Source organism: Astyanax mexicanus, chromosome 9 (genome assembly GCF_023375975.1).
Source record: "Astyanax mexicanus isolate ESR-SI-001 chromosome 9, AstMex3_surface, whole genome shotgun sequence".
NCBI classification, from domain to species: domain Eukaryota; kingdom Metazoa; phylum Chordata; class Actinopteri; order Characiformes; family Acestrorhamphidae; genus Astyanax; species Astyanax mexicanus.
In genome coordinates this window covers 4,999,390-5,013,687 of record NC_064416.1, presented here as the reverse complement: position 1 = coordinate 5,013,687, position 14,298 = coordinate 4,999,390, and the positions used below count along the sequence as shown (strand labels likewise).

The window sequence follows — 14,298 nt, the reverse complement described above, 5'->3', positions numbered from 1 at the left end:
GACAATGACTGGTTATAAACTGACCCTGGTTAAAAAATATATACTTAATTGTACCTAAAACATATTGAGAAATGTCTAAGTATGCTGTAAATATACTAACAGATTTATGTACTTACTTAAAATGTATTAAAAGTACAGTTAAAAGTATATACAATATAGTATATTTTAAATAAATAGACTACTATGAAGTACACTTTTAGTTCAATGTAATTCAATATATGTATAAAATACTTATTTTCAAAAATATACTTTTGTTCCTTTTTAGCAAAGTGTGTAAAAGACAACTGTTACAGTAGTTCACGTAAAGTACAATGTATCATGTAACTACATTGGTAAAATATTAAAAATATATATATTTAGGTATTACATTAATATAACAGTTAAAATGTATTTCAATGCTCTGTAATTATAAATAGGAAAATATTAATAAAAGTACATTATAGGATAGTGTTTAATAACACGTTTTAATGTAAAATAAAAAATGTACATTTAAATATACTTTCATACTCAACAAAGTATACTAGAAGTGTGCTACTTACAAAAGACAGGAACAAGAAGGATATAATAACTTTAATACATTTCTTATATACCTGGTGTATAATAGTGATATAGTTGTAATGTAACTCATTAAATGAATTATAATTTTACTGTAAGCATATTTAAAATATGGGGTTACATACATGACGTAGTTTATATGTTTAAATGTTACTTAAGTATATTTAAAATAGTTTCATTTTAGTACAGTTAAGAAAACTTTTGTACTATTTTTAAACAATGTAAGTGTAAAAGTTGTTCCATTTTATTACTCTTTAAATATACTGAATAATAATAAAGTGGCTCCAAGAACACTTTAGTGCTATAGCATAATAATGCTTAATATACTTTAATACAATTTTTTTTTACCAGGGTCTAACCACTTGTTATACCACAGCAACCACTTAGTAACTTAGCCTAGCAACTGAGTGGAAATGGAAACTTAAACTAACTATTCAAACATGCAAAAACGGGGTTTGTTAATCTTCCTTACAGATTTTACAATTGTAAATTAAATTTGCAAGAGATACAAGCAGTATTTCCCTGTTTTCTGCTAAATGTAACAACTTAAACAGCCGTAACTCAGCATTTCTCACATTTTTCTGTGTGCAGACCTTCTGAAACTCATTACTGAGCTCCAGCTCAACAAGTCTACTAACACACAGCAGCTGTGGAGGACAAGCAGTACAACCCCCCCCCCCCCCCCCCCTTACTGCAGACTGCATCACATGCAGCACATTACCCTCTCCAGCACACAGTACGAGGCTGTGAGGTGTTGGTGGAGATGTTGGTTCTCTGGATCAGATCTGTGTGGTGAACACACTGGAGGTATAGAGCACATGGGTATTAAATCACCACAGGAGAGGCCATTCGGTGGGATTTTTTCCACAACACGGCCCCTCCCTGGAGGGGGCAAAGACACGGAGTGTGTGTAGGTGGTAGCAACAGTGCAGCAGATCTCTTACACACACAGCAAAAACAACATTACCACTAATTTATCACCTGTAGACTTTATACTTGATAATGTGATGGTTTGGAGAGACATGTAATCTGCTGGTGTTGATCCACTGTGTTTTATTATCAAGTCTAAAGTCAGTGCAGTTTTGTTTTCCCACAAAATCTTACAGCACTTCATATCTTACAGCTTCCCTCTGCTACTGACAACTTTTATGGAGATGCAGATTTCATTTTCCAGCAGGATTTGGCACACTGCCCACACTGCCAGAAGTACCAATTGGTCTTATATAATATTCTAATTTTCTGAGACACTGATTTTTGGGGTTTTATTGGCTGTAAGCCACAATTATAATCAACAATAAAAGAAATAATAAAAGAAAGATTTTCACTTTTTGAACTGAATTACTGAAATAAAGTAACTTTTCAATGATATTCTCTCATTTTTGAGAGTAGTTATTCAGCTGTCCAAAACTCCATTCAGTGGATCAGAGCCGATCCAAGCATAGTTAAATGGTTAAGGTATCGGCTATTTTAATCCCAAGACTTTCTATTAATGATGTGTTTTCAGAGCACCATCTTACTGGACATTAAGAGTGTCCCTCCACTAAAATCCTCTTGCTCTTGTTCTTTGTGAAATACAGTGGGTCTCTCTGAGTTGTTTATGATGCTGCACATGATGAAACTCTTCCTCAACCTCTTCCTCATTGTCTGCAGCAGCTAGTAAAAGAAAATATTCAGAAAAAAAAACGAGGCGATCAGGAAAAGCACCGTGTCTACATCAACCCGTGATTTAGTATTCATGGCCCCCGCCCACCTCGGCTCGGGACCGCCCACAGGCAGAGCTGAAGCCGGGCAGCGACGCCGTCTCATCAGATAGGAGCTAACAGTGCTAGGAACAGCATGCAGTTCATTCCTGTGTTATTTGTGCGAATAACACATCAGTGTTTATATACTTTGCCCAGTAATTCAGAGCTAAGGAATGGTTAGACTTAGTCTATGGAGGAAAAACACCACCAGCCAAGTACAATAGAGATAGGTAGGTGTGTGTTTAGAACAGTTCTGTTTACACTAGTTAAAAGTAAAAATCCACCCCGGGGGTCGATTTTTAGTTTGTGGACCTGGACTACCCACCTCTGTGTGTAAGTAACTATAGGTTTAAATAGGATCTCCGGTAGATTTTGCACTTTACAGAGACTCTAAGACTAGGTCAGTTTATGAACTGCGCTCAGCAGGGCATTATTACACATTTTGTGCAGGAACATATGACATTGCAAAGACTGTTATTAGTGTAAAAATGCCTTTATTTTAAAATGTTTCTAACTGTTGTCCATCTCGCTGCCTCGCAGTGATGTTAGCGATATGTTTGCATGTACGAATATTCATAAGCAAGACCCAAAATCCTATTGTTTTCCCCCGCCCACTCCTCCACCGGACTAAAGCAGTGTTATGCCGGATCACTGGAACACATTTTAAGTAATAAAAAAAGAAAAACTATGAAATGAGACCTTAAATGTCCAGCCGGCAGCAAAGAGGAGAATTCTCAGAAGGTAAATCAAAGAGTTTATTTAGAATCTGCAGTATGGTACTACTTTACTGTGCAGTTAACACTAATGCTAATAACACACACATACACTACAAAAACACATTTATTATTTATCAGCAGCTGAAAAACAACAAAAGATCAGTCCAGGGTATTTAACACTACACACACACACACACAAAGAAGTAACTTGACTGCAGTGTGTAGAAAAAAAAAATCAACCATAAACTAATAAAAACTCTGCAGTCATTACCATTTGGCATGGCATGTTCTGCATCTTGAAGGTAAGTAAGTCAGTGCTGCCTAGAAAGTAATCAGAGCCTTACCCTGACTGAACACTCACACACACCCTCTGACACCAAACCCAGTCTCTGAGGGATTGCCTCAGCTCTACATCCTGGTTCAGTATAGATTCTGCCTCTAAACAGTTAATATTAACTCTGATAATAACTGCCCGGCCTCACCGCTGATCAAACACAGCACACTCCACACACCACACCGTTGAACTTCGTCCAGTGTGCCATGGTCACACCACCACCAAACATTAATACCATAAAATTATTAACTTCAGTGATAAAAGTTCGATTAATTGAAGAATCAACCATAGACTACAACATACCAACTACAAATGTAGGTAAATCTGAAATTATAGTCTCCTCTGGATATATTGGAACAGTGAGGCCAATCCCTCAATTTGTCTGTGGACAGTAGATTGTGATTCCTTCACTCCTGCCCCCTGGAGGTTGTTGCTGATGTCACTAACAGTAGTTTTAGGGTTTTTCTTTACAGAACTCACAATGTTTCTGTCATCAACTGCTGTGGTTTTCCTTGATCTACCTGTTCAACATCTGTTACTCAGTACACCAGTGACGACTTTCTTCTTCAGGACATTCCATACAAACAGTTGTTCTGACTATTAACAATATTTGAACTCTGATTTTTCTTTTTTTTATCTTCTTTCATCTTCACAGTTTTCATGTGGTTACTCCTCTATTAGGGGAAAATTCACAATACATTTGTTGGACAAAAAAATAAAGAGGCTGGGCATTCTGTATAGAATCACCTTTATTAACTTCTAATAACAATGAATCTTCATTATAAAGAGCTCGAGTTCTTTTATTAAATGCTTGAAACCAGGTTTCTCTCCTACTGTTATCAACAGCATTACTTTAACTGCTTAAACTACAAATATTTATTCCTAAAAATATTACTGGATGCTTTTTAGTGTTTGAGTTCTTTTTAAGAAATATCAGCATTAGATTAATAAAATAAAATTATATTAGTGGTGTCACTGAATAAAACTATACTTAAAAATGAATTAAATTCGTGATTAATATTTTTAATGCTGGAATTTCCCAGTGTTATTGTGAGGGAACAGTAATAACAGTGTAGCGTGGTTTAGGTGTGACAGACTAGAGCTTTTTGTACTGTATTATTATATCTCAGAGAGAGAGGAGAGAGACAGACCAACAGACGGCGTGGGAGAGAGAGCGAGAGAGAGAGACAGACAGCGTGAGCGAAAGAGAAAGACAGACAGACAGATGGCGAGAGCGAAAAAGAGAGAGAGAAAGGAAGAAAGACAGTCCGAGCGCCTAACCCTGCATTCACATTCATTCACCCCTATCCTCTAACTATAAATGCTCAATCTGCACAGATAAAACCCAAATCTGAAACTGACATTTTCATTTTTTGGAATACTTTTGCTCATAAAAAAAGGTGTGGATTCAGACAGAAAGAGCTACAGTGTCTTCTGAACTGTGTATCAGATCCAGATGTAAATACCTGGAAATAAAAGCTGAAACGTTGGTCTTTTAACCCATATTCGTCTTTTAATATCAAACCCACATGTTTTCAGTCTACAGCAGAAATCAAGGGATTGGCATCACTGTTCTAATACTTTTGAGTGGTTCTGTATATTCAGTCAGAACTGAATTTACTCACTTTCTGCCACAGAGCTTCTCTGGACGCCAGGCTGGAACAGGCGGCCACAAACCAGCAGTTCCCCAGCCGGCCCTGGTGCAGGTCATGAGCACTGATACCATTTACAAACAGGTGAGGGTCACTACACAGCTCCTGAGAGAGAGAGAGAGAGAGAGAGAGAGAGAGAGAGAGAGAGAGAGAGAAAGACACACGTCAGAAAATAGTTCAATCAATGACTGACATCACATTACTGTATTTGAAGCAGAGGACAGAACAAACAAAAAAACAAAAAACAAGCAACATAAAGGATCTGAAAGACCTATACTATGGAGTCAAAAAAGGGTCATAAAGATTTTGAGTTTGTAAAACAGAAGTCACAAATGTACTGAAACTTGTAACTGCGTTTAAACAACTGCATGCACAAAAATCCAAATCCACAAATTAACTGGAATGTGCAAACTTGAAACAGAAAGTAATATTAATAATAACTCAAATGTACAAATGTGAAAAAATATTTTAATTATATATAAATATATATTTTTAAATGTGTAAATCCAATCTCTTGAATGTGTGAATCAGTACTGCTCAAATGGCTTAAGCTGGGTCAGACCAAAAATCACATGGAATTTGTGAGGTTGTAAATGTGACAGTGGGCGTTTTTCACTGTGGAGCTAAAAATCCTCTCATTCACCTTCTCTGCTGCGTGTGCGAAGCTCCAGCTGCAGTTGCGAATTTTGACCCTGTTTTGACGCCTGATTGACCTGAAAGCTTTATCTAGACCAATCAGGTTACGGGGTTTGTTTAACCAATCAGAACACTGGGTGGGTCTCTGCAGCTCGGAGTACTGGGCGTGTCGAAAGGTGGTCGTCTATTGGTCTATTGGAGCGGTCTTTTCAGCGTGGCCGCCATTTTGGAGTCGGTCACCATGCGCCCCCCAGTGGATTAATTTACACTGAGTTTAACAAACCGATAATATTCATAACTCTACCAATTTTTACCCGATTTACACACGGTTTGGTTTGTTACAAACAGCAGAGATGTAGTTATGATACAGGACACTGTGACACATTACAAATGCATGCTTTCATGCTGAAATACTTTATATTATGTTCTTTAACAAAGACAGACATATGGTATAGCATATTAATAAGTACATAAATTAATTAATTAATTAATTAATTAATTAAATCTATGTACATAAATATAAAATTAATTAATATTATTAGAACATAATATAAAGTATTTCAGCATGAAAGCACGCATTTGTGTCCTGAATCATAACTACATCTCTGCTGTTTGTAACAAACCAAACCGTGTGTAAATCGGGTAAAAATTGGTAGAGTTGTGAATATTATCGGTTTATTAAACTCCTTCCTCCGTGTAAATTCATCCACTGGGGGGCGCATGGTGGCCGACTCCAAAATGGCTGCCACACTTTCGACACGCCCACACCTTTCGACACGCCCAGTACTCCGAGCTGCAGAGACCCACCCAGTGTTCTGATTGGTTAAACAAACCCCGTAATCTGATTGGTCTAGATAAAGCTTTCCTATTGGTTCATCAATCAGGCGTAAAAACAGGGTCAAAATTCGCAACTGCAGCTAATTTGAATTATTATTAATATTACTTTCTGTTTCAAGTTTGCACATTCCAGTTAATTTGTGGATTTGGATTTTTGTGCATGTAGTTGTTTAAACGCAGTTACAAGTTTCAGTACATTTGTGACTTCTGTTTTACAAACTCAAAATCTTTATGACCCTTTTTTGACTCCATACTATACCTACACCACAGAGAGAATTTACTGACTTGGCCGAAATGTTAGAGGAATGACCCAACCTGTGTCGTATTGTTAGTGCCAGCACCACTGGCAGACGGCCTAATGGCACTGACTAACGCAATCACTGCAATCATCAGAATCATCGCCGAAGACAATGGTGTTATGCATGACTGTAAAATATAGATAACCAATATTTCTATTTAAGTAAGATAAAGTATTTGAACTTCTACACTTGACACCTCTGCAATTCAAAACATCAATAAAGAAACATGCAATAAAACACACACACACACACACAAACACACACACACAGAGCTCTGTAGCAGCCTCAGCCAACAAGACTGAGGAACACCTGGGGAGGAACAGTGCAGCAGTGCAGGTACAAAACACACTCATTTCCACAGGGTCCAGCTGCAGCTCAGCAGCTCTAAACACAAAACAGTAATCCAGCAGAGAGCTAATGCAGAAACGCATACTGTCATTTACACCAACACTGTTCCACACCACTGCTCCACATCTGTGAACGTCTGCAGATATTATACTAGCTTTCCATACACTCCATGACTCTCCCTGCCCCATGCTTCACAGCTGGTGTGAGGTTCTTGTGCTCAGAATGCAAAACTGTGCCCAAATAAATCAACTATGGATTCGTCTGCCCAAAGCACAAAGTTTCAGAGGTCTCGCTGCTCTAGAAAAGGTATGGTAACACTTTACTTGGATGGTCCTTTTTTTGGCCTTGTTGATGCTCAACTGACATTCAACTAACAATGAATTGAATGTCCATTAAATTTAACTTAACCTTATGTTGAACCCTACACCTTACCCTAACTATAACCCTTAATTAACCATAAAATCAAACCCTACACCTAACCCTAACCTTTACCTAAACTTAAAATCTAACCCTAAACCCAATCCTAAAATATTAAGATTTGAGTTGAATGTAGGGAATGTAGAGAATCATTTAATAGACATGTAGTTAAATGTTAGTTGAATGTCAGTTGAGCATCAAAGAGGCCATCAAATGGATCATCCAAGTAAAGTGTTACCGTTAACTGTAGGCTCCATAGATAGCACTGTAATTAGGATGGATGGATGGATGGATGGATGGATGGATGAATGGATGGATGGACAGTCATGGGCGAAAGAGTTCACAGCTCTTAAATCTTTACAAAAATGTTCTCCCAGAAACTGCTTGCAATTATACGTTTTGTTATTAGAGCTTAGATCAGGCCCAAAAAATCCGACCCGATGGCCCGATCCTGACCCAACCCGTCCCATAAACTGTCATTATGAGCCCATGCCTGATTTAAACCTGACGTTTTTCAGTAAGCAGAGCATTAAAACTGAGCATTTTAAAAACATTTTTGCGGACTATTTGAATGAGCGCAATCTGTTCAGAATGATGTTAATTAACACTGCAACACTGAAGAAGCATAGACCTATTATTATATCTATTATTACGGGATTATAACATTCTAACTTGTGCAACTTTTATTTAAAAGTTTGATTTGTTACTTTGCTATATTGTGATTATCACCCCATAGCTTTATATAAAATAAAAATAGCCCTAAAAACAGATGCCTACGTCACAGACTATTTTCTCGGGTCGGGCCTTATGTCATGTCGGGTTCGGGCAGAGAATCTAAGCTCTATTTGTTATGAACTCTTATTTCCTTTGTGTGTATTGGAAAAAAAACATCGAAAAATGCACATTTTATACCCCGTAATTTCCAGATATACACAGTAAATACAATTAAATATGGTGGAGATTAATAGGTTTTGGGGTTGTTTTGATGCCTCTGGCACTAGATGCCCTGACTGTATGCGAGGTATCATGAAATCTGAAGATTACCAAAGGATTTTGGGTCGCAATGTAGGACCCCACTGTCTGAAAGCACTTAAATGCTAAATTCTATTTGTGAAAGTTTTGTTTTTTACAACATGATAGTAATGAATGCTGATTGAAGAGGTTGGCCCCATTGTAAATTTGTGCCTAGAACTAGAAATGCCACTCCATAACATCACAGCAACCACCTAGCACCACAATAGCAACATCTATGACCCAACCCACTACCAAAAATAGTTTCCCCCTAGTAAATGCACAGCTTTTCTTACCTCAACTACAAAGGAAACGTGATTTCAGAGCCCTGCAGCTGTTAAACACCACTTCCTCTGCCTTTACATTCTACATTTAACCCATCAAAGCCTCTCCTACACTCTAATCAATATATACCACAGAAACCACCACACTCTGAACCGTCTCCACCCATCAGAGCTCCTCAACCTCGCCTGGGTTTATCAGCCAGGGCCAGCTATCTGTTTCTTACAGCCCCGAACACACACTTACTGTAGTTCTGGCTTCAATGCAAAGAGAAAAAACGATCCGTTAACAATCCCAGTGAGAAATAAAAACATGATACTGATAACTGATAACCATCACTGATTGGTGGAAACGTCACACTAGACCTCGAGCAACTTGGACTGTGTGTCTCTCCACTCTTCCTCCAGACTCTGGGACCTTGATTTACTAATTAAATGTAACATTACATTTACAATATCTAGAGTGCGACCAATTTGGTGATTGATTTAGCTTAGTTTTCATGGCCAGTTAGCCGTTAGCCTTCTCCATTAACATCAGCAGTCTGTTAGCCTAGCTAGCATGGGACAGACAGCTGCATTTTGATGTTGTAAAGGTAAGAAACACAGAAATACAGTTAGCTGGTTAGCTGTTAGCCGTTAGCCATTGCAGCTAATCCACTATCAGCTACATGTCATGATAAAAGTCATCAGATCAGCTTGTAGACTTGAACTTGTGAATCAAGAACAATAAAGAAAATTAATTTTATTTTATTTTGACCTTACTAAGTACATTTCTGTATATTTATCAAAATATGGTCAAATATCTCACACTCACACTCACACACACACACACACACACACACACACACACACACACACACACACACACACACACACACACACACACACACACACAGCTCTGCCGTCTCAGCTAGCAGTACTGAGGAACAGCTGGGGAGGAACAGTGCAGCAGTGCAGGTACAAAAACAAACCCAGCGTTCCTCAGCAGAGCGAGGAGCCTAGCCGGGGGGCTGGAAGATTTCCACAGGGTCCTGCTGCAGCTCAGCAGCTCCAAACACACAGTAATCCAGCAGAGATCTGAGCAAATACACCTACCGTCATTTACACCAACACTGTTACACACCTGCTGCTGCTGCGTCTGTGAACGTCTGCAGATATTAGTTTAGCCTCATTTAGATACGTTTGATTCATATTTAAATAACTGCAGTCATGTAAAAACTAGAGGTGTCAATTGATTAGGAAATATAATCCAATTAAGTACTTGTGAGATTTTGTGGGAAAACAAAACTGCACTGACTTTAGACTTGATAATAAAACACAGTGGATCAACACCAGCAGATATCAGACATGTCTCTCCAAACCAGCACTGATCATCAGTAAATTTTACATTTCATTTGTAAATGAAGGGAGCAGAGTCTGGAGGAAGAGTGGAGAGACACACAGTCCAAACTGCTTGAGGTCTAGAGTGAAGTTTCCACCAATCAGTGATGGTGTGGAGAGACTTGTCATCTGCTGGTGTTGATCCACTGTGTTTTATTATCAAATTCAGAGTCAGTTACAGCACTTCATGCTTCCCTCTGCTGACAACTTTTATGTAGATGCAGATTTCATTTTCCAGCAGGACTTGGCACACTGCCCACACTGCCAAAAGTACCAATTGGTCATATATAATATTCAAATTTTCTGAGATACTGATTTTTGGGTTTTCATTGGCTGTTAGCTTCATAATCATCAACAATAAAATAAATAAAATAACTTTTCAATAACATTCTATTTTGTTTTAGATGCACTAGTAAAATTACTGCACATTTTATACAAATTTACTGCACTAATAGCTCTCTGTATGAACTTAAACACAAGGGAAGAGATACAGGAGAGACTGAAGCAGCATCGCCAGGATTAACGTGGCTGTATTCATCAGTGAAGAGTGTTTTCCGCAGAGATAAACTGCCTGTTTATTTTCCATTCGTTTTCTGTGAGTAAGGATTCAGTCCTTATATGGTCAAAAACTGATCCAGTCACATATGAAGAGAAACAGTATCACCACTACAGCCCTGAGCCACTAACATACTTAACTTACAACATATAAACATACTGTCCTTCCAATATATCAAACTACAGGTATGTTGCCCAAATGCTTTATACACTATATATAAACTGCTACTCAGCTGTATATCCTCATCAACACGCCTCCTCCGATACATGTGAAGTCAGACTCCGCCTCTTTTAAACTGCTGCTGATGCAGTATTACCGAGTAGCATCACAGCGCTAATGCTCGGAGAAAAGCACTGCGACTTGGTTCTGATACTTCAGCTCACAGACGCAGCCTTGTGATAATTCACATCACCCTAGGAGTGATGAGGGGAAAGAGCGACATCTACTCTACCCACCCAGAGAGAGAGCAAGACCAAGTGTGCTCTCTCAGGGCTCAGGCAGCTGATGGCAAGCTGCATGACCGGAAATCGAACCAGCAGTCTCCCAATCATAGTTGCAGCGCTTTAGACCGCAGAACCACTGTGTGCACCTAATAATAACATTAATTACATTGTCTCTTTGACATTAACGTTTCATTGAGGATAAGTGGAATAAATTGTGTCATAGGTTTGGTTTTCTTTCATTATTTTTGCTAACAAAATGATCACTGGTCACGATAAGTCGACTGACAAGCATGAACAACTAGGATAGGGGAAATGCATCAATTCCAGCTTCTCAGTGCCTCCTTTTAAATGTCAGGGCCTATTCTACTATTCTACCTATTCTACTATTGCATTAATGGTTGACTTAACTGAGTTAAAGCTTTGAGTTAATGGTGTAAAAACAGTGATAATTTCTTTGCATGTGTAACTTTATGACCCTATCGTTACCATTGTAAGCCAGTTAGTTAGGAGCATTGGCTTAAAGCTCTGTATTTGGGAACGCTGGGGGTGAACGGAGGTGGACTATTCTACAAAAGTTTGTTCTTGTCATTATGCTTTACTTGATATACCCCAAGTTTATTTCACACCAGATTTATCCTTTAAATCAATATCTGTAGGAGCCAAATGCCTCCTAATTGGCTTTAGGCAAATAGGCCAATATAGGCAAATAGGCTAATAAAGGCCATACGACAGAGATCCAGACCGACCGAGGGCTGAGTTAGAGCTTTAGAGTCAGCCAAGCTCTCAAAGGCCATGGAAAACAGTAAAACAACAATAATCAAGCATTTAAATGGCTTTTAAAAGGTAAATTAAATCAGTTTTCTGGGATTAAAAGCGTATATTCAGCTGTAACTGGAAATATCTGCGCTGCAAAACTGTGCTGAACTGAGGAGCACAGCTTTCAACACATGAGTTTACAAGCACGTGCCCAACCATGTGGATGGAGGCCATGCGGTTACACTTCTCAGGCAGCAGCAGCCTGTCACTCACACAGACACAGAGACAGCACTGTGAATCTACTTCTTGTGTCAAGAATCAAAACACAGCAAAAATGACGTGTTTGATTCAATTGCTTTAAGTGACATCACACATCCTGCGATGTGACTATTGCTCACACACATCGTGATGGCGATGCTTAAACGATATTGTGCAGCCCTTAAACGATATCGTGCAGCCCTACCATATATAGTATTTTGTTTGAATTATCTTAAATGTGCATTAATTTTATGTTTGCACAGCAATAAATTTTTTTTATCAGGTCAGGTGATATAGCACGTCATATGAGTGTAATAGGAGTAATTTTATTTTTTACTGATGGAGCTGCATGCTTTTCTGACCGTGTCGTTGTGCTGTACACTGAATTAGAATATGATGCACGTCTTTGTCTGTTGGATTACTTTGCTTTACTTTGTTTTTGAAGAATAAAAGTCAAGATTTAAAACGTGGATTTATGTGAAATTGTGTGGATTAGGTAGACAGGCTACCAGCTGGAAACAGGCATCAGTTACGCGGCTCTTTTTACTTCCTGTTTCGGAAACCCATTACAATATCCTTATATGTAGCAGCTTATCAAACCCAGGTATCGAACCCACAGTCCTGCTATCAGTAACCCTGTACTCTAACCACTGAACCTCTGCTGAACCACCGCTGCTCCACTGCCTGTAACAAGGGAATGAGATGTTCTGTTATTTTAAAGCAGCTCTTCATGTATTGAGCATCTCTCACCTTCGGCCTCTTCCAGGTGACTTTCCCGATCTGGTTGGTCTGGTAGAACAGAGACTCGTCCACCGGGGGAAACAGAGGGTCCTCAAACAGCGTCCGGCTCTGCTGACAGCGTTTCCTCAGAGCCTCAAACTGCTGGCCTTCATACGGCTTCACCGAGGAGAACATCCTGCAGCCTGCGGCCGTAACAATCAGGAGTTAACAGACAGAGAACAGGAGAGATAAGAGAGAGACAGAGAGAGAGACAGCGGGAGGAGGGGGTTAAGCAAGGCCACACTGTCACAGGAATGCTGCTTTTTCTTTGTGCTGATAGTTTTAGGCTGGAATAAACACTGGCTGAAACCGAAACTGAATAAAGTTAAACATTTGTAAGAAACACTGAATTCATTTTGCCACTTTTTTAAATCAAGTAAATAGTCGAAATGTATTTTTTGAGGTTTCTTTCTTGATAAAATTATTTAAAATATTTATATACATATATACTATTAGATATGTGAGTATGTGTATATATATATGTTTGTTTATTTTATGTTTATTTTATTTTATTATTATTTTTTTGTTTGTTTGTTTTTTGTTTAGTTTTTTTTTTTTCTTTTCTTTTTCTTCTTCTTGTACCACCCCTCCTGTACCTCACACTCCGATCCTTCCAACCCTGAACTCCCACAACTATATCCACACAAAATATATATATATATATAAAAATAATAATAATAATAATAATAATAATAATAATAATAATAATAATAATAATAATAATAATAAAAAAAAAAAATAAAATAAATAAATAAATAAATAAAAATAAAGTATTAATTGTCCTCCGAAGAGGGGGGGGTGGTGGTTGGGCCAAAAAAAAAAAAAAATATTTATATACTTTTAAAAATGTTTGTTGAAAAGGAAACAAACAAATTGCTTCTTTACAAATCCTTCACATCTGTAAGTATTGTTGACAAGATACATAATAAAAGCCCCATACACATACATACACACACACACACACACACACACAAACACACACACAAACATGCACACATATATATATATATATATAATTATACTAATTAATTTTAACAACATTAAATAAAAATCATTGATTAAAATGATTAAAAATTATTGTTCGTTATAAATAACTTGGTCTATTTGTGTTTTTTTGCACATCTACTTGTCACCTATTTTAGTTAAAGTCAAATTGTCAATCATATGCAAAAACCTCATATCTCCAAAATGGCAATTTTTCAGGAGAAAAAAAAACCTGTTTATGGATATAATTTCAATATGGATATGAACAGCACAAAAGCCACAAAAAAACGTATGTAAAAATCTATTTTTTTAA

At 37.8% G+C, this 14,298-nt stretch overlaps 1 protein-coding gene across 1 annotated transcript in view; it reads right to left on the bottom strand.

Annotated features, from left to right (window-relative positions):
• Positions 1-14,298, bottom strand: part of capn5a (calpain 5a) — a 51,456-nt gene that overhangs the window by 27,038 nt on the left and 10,120 nt on the right. The window contains exons 2-3 of the mRNA XM_022665988.2: positions 12,972-13,144; positions 4,973-5,104 (exon numbers count right to left, since the gene is read on the bottom strand). Of these exons, the coding sequence (XP_022521709.2) occupies positions 4,973-5,104; positions 12,972-13,136 (297 nt within the window). The 5' untranslated portion in view covers positions 13,137-13,144. The remainder of the gene's footprint in view (positions 1-4,972; positions 5,105-12,971; positions 13,145-14,298) is intronic.